Genomic DNA, 9,193 nt, shown 5'->3' with positions numbered 1-9,193 from the left:
TGTCGGTAGAAATACTGCCAAACTTCTTGTTTAAATATAGAAGCAGTGCTTATTTGCACTGTTAACACTCCCCATGAGGACAAGCTTTTCTTCCATAAGGACATTGTTTACGATTAAGACAAGGGCTGGCTACTTTGCCATTAAAATTCTGTGCCAGTCCAGTGCTGACAATATTGAAGCTTTGCTAAATGTGTATACATGCAAGTTCATTAAATGGATGCTGACTGTTGCTACATAAGTACAGCAGCTGAGTGCTTTCTGTATTAACCTTATCACCTGATGGGCAAAAGAAAAGGTTTAACTAAAGCTTAGGACTAATTGAACAGTATTCCAGTATTTTCTTATGTAAAACTGGTTCTGGTCTATTGTTTTTATTTATTTGCAATAACTGTGCTCATTCAAGTTTGTAATGACACTGCCATGGGTGAAGAGAATTTGCTTTAAGTATTATTCTCCCTTTTCCTATCTCCTGCCTCCTCTAAACTGTGTCTCTCAGGAGTAAATTTGCAACAGAGCCCGGTACAAAGGCAGCTCTCTAAGTACACAGCCATTTTTGGAGATATGTTCTCAAGCTGTGTTTTTAAATTACTTCAGAAGTTCCTGTTTATTTTCTCAGCCTGCCTTGGGTATTTCCTGTCAGGCTGAGTGAAGCACGAAGCAGGAGATAGGAGCACTAAGCCTCCCACGGAAAGGCAGCAGGCGTCTTACAGCAGCACCCAGCACACACACTGTGCAAACCAAGCAGCACTTTCTGTGCTTGCTTACCACTAGAGTATGCTCTCGTGCTACAAGTTCCAGCTATTTTTTTTTTTCAATAAATCGATGTGTGTAGCACAAGCCATCTTTCCAAAGCTTTCCACTTCCCCTGGTGCTTCCTTTTTCCTAAGGAATATATATATTTATATTTTGTTATTGCTGCTGAGCCCATTCTCAGGGCTTTGAGAAAGGGCAGAGTGCTGTCTGAGGTGAGGTGACTGATTTGGGTTTGGTCGACTCTCAACTATCAGAGCACACATGAAAATAGTTGAAAACATCTTCCTGGCTCACACTATGTAGAAGGAAGGGAAAAAAAAGAGGGCATGCAATCCGTCTTCATCTTGGTCACCCCTCTGGGTTATGCCTGGTGAAGAAGTGGAAGTCAAACCTCATGAATTAATAGAGTTCTGCTTACAGGAGAAAAATGTAAATGCACTCTCCAAAGCGTTTGTGCCAACATAAAGTGGGTTTGTAATCCTGGCCTTTGAAATGGTGTTAGTTATTCAATAAGAGAAAAGCTGTTGTGAGCCTGCCCTACCATATTAGAGCAAAGTACTTTGCCACTAAAAGTTCCAGTTTCTGCATGACAAAGATATAAAACAACTTGCAGGACAATTAAAGAATAGTTTGTCCTTACCATATTATTACCAGCCATTCTTCCACATTTCGATATCCGCGTTCAAATTGCTACCACCCCCATCAATATAATTGTAATCAGTCACAGTTTGCATTGTCTCTGGGTGCCTTTTCCAAGTTAAATACAAAGAAAGAAAAATAGGGCAAAGAAAAAAGCCACGCTTTGGATAAAGAGCCTCGCCACCAGCCTGCTTTCACACATAGACTGCACACTTTGCTGCTAACATTACATTTTAGCAGCCCCAACGGGTGCAGGAACAATGACCCCTCTCATTACCATAGTGACAATGGCTGGTGGAAGATTGCAACGTATCTTTTTCTTCTCCCCAATGAACCTCAGCCAATAACGCTAAGAACCTGCCAGCAAGTGGAGTGCATTGGAGCTTGCTTGGTCACCACAGAGCCCAGCAGTTGTGTTCTGATGGAAAGCAGCCATGCGGGCCGGCCTCGCTCTGCCTGCAGCAGTACCCTGAGCTACCAGATTAACTTCTAGGTGGGTCACGCTGCTGTTTTCTAGCAATCTCACAGCATCATTGAATCATTCAGGTTGGAAAAGACCTCCAACATCCCCAAGTCCAACTCCAACCCATCCTCACCAACCATGTCCCTCAGTGCCACATCTCCACTGTTCTTGAACAGGGACAGTGACCCCATCACACCCTGGGCAGCTGTGCCACTGCATCACTGCTCTACCTGAGAAGGAATGCTTCCTAATATCCAATCTGAACCTCCCCTGGCACAATGTGAGGCCATCACCTTTTGTCCTATCACTGTTACACAGGAGAAAAAACCAAATCATCACAATCTCCTGTCAGGGAGCTGGAGAGAGCAGTGAGGGCTCCCCTGAGCCTCCTCTTCTCTGCACTGACCCACGCAGCTCCCTCAGCCGTGTGCTCAGAGCCCTCCCAGCTCCGTTCCCCTCCCTGAACACACTCCAGGGCCTCAGTGTCCTGGTAGTGGAGGGCCCTACACTGAACACAGCATCTGAGGTGTGGTCTCACAGTGCTGAGTACAGAGGATGCCATTGGCCTCCTGTGCCACCTGGGCACATTGCTGGCTCGCATTCAGACAGCTTTTGGACAACATCCCCAGCTCCATTCCTTCCTCACAGCCTTCCAGCCAATCTGCCCCAAGCCTGTAGCGCTGCCTGGGGTTGCTGTGGCCACAGAGCAGAACCCTGCACTTGGTCCTATTGAACTTCGTCCCATTGCTCTGAACCCATCAATGCAGCCTGCCCAGGTCTCTGTGCAGGGCCATCTATGCACCATCACCTTGAAACCCAATAGAGACTTGCCCGATTCTACTCAAGCCATAAACCTTTATTGTTTTTGTCTATAGACTCTCCACACAGAGCCAAGCTGGCTTCTCACTCTGGTTTTACACCAGTTTGAAGAGGAAGCGCTCACTGAGCTTGTATTTAAAACTTAAAGGCCGGTGTTGGCGCAGTGGCAGCACATAGAGGCTCTGCTCCTGCACGGCCCCGTGCTCAGGTCCGGCTCTGTAACCGAGGCAGCCTGCCCCGATCGCACCGGTTTCGCTGAGCTCTGCGCCCCCTTCCCGCGCTGTGGTCCCGCCCTGCAGCGCGCCTTGCGCGGCTCCTCCGCCCCGCCCTCCCGGCTGTACCAAGTCCTTTGGGGGGGGGGGTGATGCAGAACGAGTGCTCGAGGCCTTGCTGCGTCGCTTTACCATTTAGACGGCATCCTTTCGTTCTCTATCCCTATATAATTAACGACGGCTCTCAGGAGGCTGTTTGGAGGGAGAAGAGGGGAAGGAAAGCATGACGAATCGCTCCCTCCCCCCCCCCCAGTTGGCTTTGCAGTGGTGCGTTCCACCCGAAACCGGAAGCGGCCGCACATGGGCGCTGGGAGCGGGAGTGATGTGGCCGCTGCGGCCGCTGCCGGGGCTGTGTGTGCTGCTGTTGCGGCCGTGTATGTGGGCACCCTGCCGCCCGGCCTACCCGGCGGGGACGCGGGTAACGTACCCAGCACCCACCGCGGGGCAGGGACCGGGGCCGGGGGGCCGCGCTTGGATCGGACTGGGGGTTGGCTTTGGGGTGGTGGCACCGGAGGGAGGTCCGAGCTGTGTGGTTGGTGTCACCCCCGTAGGGATGTTTGCCCTGGAGGGGCTGGTGCGTTGCTACCCCACAACAGTGCCTCTTGCCGTATAGATGCCATGCGTCGCAGGCATCCTGTAGGGTCTTGTGTATCGCAGTTATCCTATATGGGTCATTGGTCTCAGGCTGGAAGAGACCTTAAAGATAACTTAGTTCCATGCTGTGTGGGGGCTGATCATCCTATAGGAGTGCCACGGTGTACTGGAGTTATCTAGAAGGACTGCTCACCCGATACGGGCTGGTGTGTTACTGCCATCCCATAGGAATGCTCATCCTATAGTTGCACTGCTGTCACCCCATAAAGATGTTCGTCTTAAGGAGCTGTTGCTTACAGTCCCCTGTTACAGTATAGTGCTGCTAAACCACAGGGCTTGGGGCCCTGCAGCCATCCTATCCATCCAGGGGTTCATCTCTGGGGCTCAGCGCATCATAGCCACCTCCTGGGCTTCATCAGCTCCATGGGATCAGTTGCCCTGCAGTGCTCAGAAATCTCTGCCTTGCAGCAGTCTGACAGTTTGTGTCTTGCTTTACTGACCTGAGCAGAAGGAAGAAAGTTCCCCTGTTGGCTTCTGCAGTTGTGTGAATTGAGTGTCATTTTGTGTAAAACACACAAACAAAATACTTAGTTTCTGCATGTGGTTGTGGTTGGGATGTTTTAGGAACTCTGATGTTTTGGTCACAGAACAAGAACACTGATGTGCTTTCCTTCTGTTGTATGGCAAAGAAGAGTTGAATGAGTGTTAAACTCCAGCCAAACTCTGGTTTCAGATCCATACCATACATTAAAAAAAAATGGGGTATTCAAGTAAGGGCTTTTGGGCTTGCAGACTGTGGGGTTTTATGTTTTCACAGCTCGTACATTCAGATGGATCTGATTGCACTTTGGTGTTATTCATCTCCCTGCACCCCTGTGTGAGATCAGAGGGACTCTTGTGCTGTGAGCTGCCAAGTGTTGAAAGAATTTATTTCTAAATGTTTTCTTGCATCCTACAGTCCACAGGTGAGGTGTGTGAGGCTAGCTCCAAAGCTTTTAGAAGGGTTTAGCTCCACTTCATATGCAGTGATCAATAGGTATGCAGCTACTGTTGTTTTTCCACGGAAACACTCCCTCATGATAAATGAACACATGTTGAAGCATGCAGTGCCTTCACTTGGAGCTGTTAGCTCTGATCTAAACCCCACTAGCATGGGTTTTAGTTGTGCCTGAGCTTGTGTTTTGCCTCAGCGTGCGGGTAACCAGTGCAGGCACACAGAGGAGTGCAGGCCAGACCCACCCTTCCCTGCCCCATCACCTTCCTCCCCTTCTTCCCCTGTTTTTTTCCGTTTTCTTCCAAACCTGCTGCTTGGATTGAATGCATTCACCAGAGCTGAACACCGAATCGCTAAGATTGGGAAAGACCACTAAGATCATCTAGTCCAACCATCAGAGACAGCCTCATCCCAGCTGCCTTTTTGGGCTTTTCCCTGCCAGCAGCCACACCACCAAATGGTAAAGTGGCTTTTTGGGGTTGTTCCCTTCATTTCTCGTGGAGAACAGCCTGCTGCAGCCCTGACTGTGGTCTCTGGGAGCTCTGTGTGGAGTTGCTGAACTCGATGGGCTCACGCCTGTGCCATCAAAATTACTGAAGCTACCTGTGTGAGTAAAGAGGTGCTTAAGGATTTGCTGTATCTGCTTTGAGGCAGGGAGCCTATTCTTATTCTTTTGAAGTTATCTGTATATTTTTAATTGTTCCTGAAGCTTGCAGTAATCCTGGAGTGTAAAAGGCAATAGATGTTTTCATTGGCAGCTTTCTTGTGTTACTTAGCGTTACAAGAAAGAAACAAGAGAATGAGTTTTAGAGCTCATTGGGATACATCCACAGATGTTAAAACTGCTTAAAAAGGGATCAAATAAACTCAAGTCCAAAAAAAAAAAAAAAAAGTTCATTCTGATGTTTCAGACACTGGTTCCAACCCTTGCTGGAGATAAGTCAGTTTTCAGGCATTGCCTGACTGCCTTTACTGGGGTTGGGACCTTTGCTGGCTTTGTGGCTGTGCTGCTTTGGAGTTGCTTCTATGCATGGTGCAAACTGACATCACTACAACACATGGGAGCTCAGTGAGTGCAGTTTTGAGTTGGATATGAGGAAATCTTTTCAAAAAGGGTGGTCTGATGATCAGCCTGTCCCCATACCCACTGCCCTGTGTCCCTCAGTGCCACGTCTCCACAGTTCTTAACACCTGCGGGGATGGTGATCCCACTGCTCCCTGGGCAGCTGTGCCACTGCATCGCTTCTCTTTTGGAGAAGTTTATCCTGCAGCACCCTTCATTTTGCATTTCTGCCATCCAGCGATGGGATGGAGCTGCCTCAAACTTGGTGCTTCCAAGACAGCAGTAAGATGAGGTTCTGTTTCCAAAAACGGCAATTTGAGGAGGGGGGAGAGGAAAATTTCTCTTGGGCGTAGCTGGGATAGCAAATGTTGCATGATGATTCAGTGAAATAGCATAGAAATGGCATAGAATCACGTGGAACTGATATAGGGAGAGCACTGCCCATGGCAGGGGGTTGGCGTGGATGATCTCTACGGCCTCTTCCAACCCAAACCTATGCTATTTCATAGAATCATGTAGAAATCATCTTATAGAAACATCACGTAGAAATATCATAGAATTGCATAAAATTATCACAGAATCACGTCGAAAATCATAGAATCAATGCCTCAAGTGTCGTAATACTTAATTTTGTTGCCTTGTTGGTGAGCCCATGGTGCTCATGTGCACAGGCTGGATTTAATGCATGCAGTTCAACAGCACTGCAGCTCCAAGTGCTCTAAAAGTGCCAAAGATTCTCTGCTGCTGTGCTAACGTGGATGGTTCTGTGACAGTCATTCACCCGGCATCGACTGCAAATGTAATGCAAAATCTTGGTGCTGCTGTGTATCAGGAGCAGCTGCTGAGCGCATAACCCTGACAGGTAAAGGGGTTGCTAGCAAAGCTGCAGGGATTGCTTTAGCATTGAGGTTGCAGATTTGCAAGCAGAGTGATTGCATTTAACCCCCTTTGAAACACAAGCCATGTGTTCTGTTTGCTTGCTTATTGCTGTGGGTTTTTTTTAATGAGAAGCACCCAATTTGTTAAGAGGCAGCACAACGTAAGCACTGAGAGTTGTCGAATCCATGGGTTTTAAATTAAAAATACACTGATGCATGCAGATGTCTGCAGCTGGGATGTCTGAGGCCGCGCTGTAACCGAGCACACCTATGTTTTCCCTTATCTGTTCATAAAAGTCGTGCGGAAACATACAAAAGATATTTTGTGCCATGACATCAGAGGGAGAAAATATTCTTAGAAAATTTCATGCTGTTAAATCTCTACAGATTTACAGTTTTATCCAGTCAAATTAATGCAAAACCCCAATGCAAGCATTTGGATTTTGAAAACTTTGGAGGAGTGTCATTTCCTAATAGTAATTATTGGTTTTACATTATTTTTTCACAGGGGAGCTGATCACAGCCGCATATGAGCTTGGAGTAAGTATTAGTTTTATTGTTTAATCAATGCTCTCATTAACAGTTTTAGGAATTAAGGAAGTTTAATTAAGCATGGAGTAAAGTAGATTAATTTATTTTCAAACCACAGTTTTTACTAACTTATAAGTACAGCACGCGACAATTTACTTCAAGTTTTAAATCCAATTAAACTAAATTATAAAGCAAAGGCTTTACTGTATATACAGTAGCTGGCTTATTATCAACCCAAATTTTGTATAAGCTGGGGAGAATAAAATAAATCGGGTTAACAATTTTAATAAGTTTTATTATTTAATAAACTTTATTATGGTGCATGATCCCTTTAGGCAAGACCTTAGGACTGTCAGCGCGGTGGTAATCCGATAGCAGTGTGGTCTTTCAACTTGCTACCCAATAAAATAGTTGAGAATCTGCTTTAAAAAAAAAAACAACAACAACAAAAAAAAGCCCCAGCCTTTTGAATGACCCTAATATACTGTGAACCCAAACAACAAGCAGTTTAAGGCGTGATAATGCGACGTGTCACCTCTTTTCTCCGCCGCTCATTAACGCGGGTGACGCCTGCCGCCAAATCCACTAAGGGGGAAAATATTTGCGGAGTGCAAAATTGGCACCAAACCTAAAAGCATTCAGCAGAGGGGGAAAAAACAAAACAGCTGGGATGCCGGGGCACCAGGATGCCGGGGTACCGGGATACCTGGTACCGAGATGCTGGGTGCTGGGATGCGGTGCTTGGATTGGGAAGCTGCAGTCCTCTTGCTGAGCCCATCCCTCTGTCTGCAGGTTGCCCATCCGCCCGGCTACCCGCTGTTCACGCTGCTGGCTGGGCTGGCCATGAGGCTGCTGCCCAGCGGGGCTGCTGCGGGCCGTGTCAACCTGCTGTGTGCTGTGCTGGGAGCTGCGGCAGCCGCGCTGCTCTTCTACACCGTGCTCAGGTACGGGGCTGAGCCCTCCCGACCGGCAGCTCCTGGCTGGGATTAGTTCCTCGGGGTGAAAGGAGTAGTGGTTTAATCTGAATTTGACCTTCTTTCTTGCACAAAAGCTTGCTCTCTATTATTATTATTTTTTTTAATAGTAATGATAAGAAAAAGTATGCCCTTTCCCTTGACAAAGAGGTGACAGGCTGTTGGGGCTCATTATCGCAAATCAGCGAGCGCTCTAACTGAGCAGAACTAATGAAGTTTGTCGTTCTTGGAAGATGCAGATGGTCAGTTTGAATTAACAAGATGAGCTTCACCTGTGGCTAAAGAAAGAGCTGGGTTTACTCACAGCTCCCAGCAGAGGCAGCTACCTGTGTCCCTTACCCACCATCGTCCCTGCATCCCACACCCTGCCCATGGGAGGTGTGCGGTCCTGGGATGCGCTCACCCCGACTGCCTTTGATGTGCAAGTTCTCTCTGCACTTAACCTCTGCCTGACCCAGATTGGAGGGGATTACCGCAACCCCGACAAACAATTTCTAATGTTCTTTGACGGGGAAAATAGGGCACGTTTCTAGGCTGCGGATGGCAGTGAAATCTGAAATGGTATCAGGGCTGGGGATGCAGTCCTCAAGCACCCTGTTTTGTCCTTTGATTTTTTTGAGAAAAGCTGTTTTCTAACCCAGCTCACAGCACCCTGCCACTCCCAGCAAGCCTCAGAATATAAGCAGGAATAAATGGGAGCGGATCCTATGCAGCTCTAAAACGTGGGTGGGAGCAAAAACTGTCTGTGGTTCTGTCAGGGTGCTGTGCTGTGTCTTATGGAGTAGGATTGATTTCAGTGTTGGGTCAGATGTGTGATTGAGCCAGTGCCTTTTTATGTAGCATCCTGCATCGTAATGTGTGTTTGCTGAGGGTTGCCCTCCTGTGTGAGCCCATTTTCCAGTTACATTAAGAAGTCCTGCGTGGAACTGCTCAATATTTTAGACTATGGAATCATAGGATACCCTAAGTTAGAAGAGAGCCGTAAGGATCACCAAGTCTGAATTCTTTAAGCATTGAATTCTACTTTTAATATTTTTAATTACAGTTGCTGCAGTTATTGTAGAGATCTGCCCTGCTTTACAGTTCTAACTCAAATATGACTGTTCCCCGCATACCCCTTTTGTGTGTATGAAGGGATGCTGTCATTGCTTCAGAGAAGCTGGAATGCAAAGGGGGAATGATGAGTGAAGTTTAGGAATTTCCTTTCTGCTTC

General features: G+C 47.3%; 1 protein-coding gene across 3 annotated transcripts in view; it reads left to right on the top strand.

Annotated features, from left to right (window-relative positions):
* The first annotated feature begins 3,223 nt into the window (after positions 1–3,223).
* TMEM260 (transmembrane protein 260) overlaps positions 3,224–9,193 on the top strand; it is a 29,180-nt gene continuing 23,210 nt past the window's right edge. Inside the window, exons 1-3 of one of the 3 annotated variants that reach the window (XM_052696603.1) lie at positions 3,224–3,364; positions 6,984–7,015; positions 7,799–7,950. In XM_052696603.1, the coding sequence (XP_052552563.1) occupies positions 3,247–3,364; positions 6,984–7,015; positions 7,799–7,950 (302 nt within the window). In that variant the 5' untranslated portion in view covers positions 3,224–3,246. The remainder of the gene's footprint in view (positions 3,365–6,983; positions 7,016–7,798; positions 7,951–9,193) is intronic. The other 2 variants (XM_052696602.1, XM_052696605.1) reach the window with 2 other exon arrangements.

This window comes from Tympanuchus pallidicinctus, unplaced genomic scaffold (genome assembly GCF_026119805.1).
Source record: "Tympanuchus pallidicinctus isolate F22 unplaced genomic scaffold, pur_lepc_1.0 scaffold3, whole genome shotgun sequence".
NCBI lineage: Eukaryota > Metazoa > Chordata > Aves > Galliformes > Phasianidae > Tympanuchus > Tympanuchus pallidicinctus.
The sequence above is the reverse complement of the archived record's forward strand: the minus strand, read 5'-3'. Positions and strand labels throughout refer to the sequence as shown.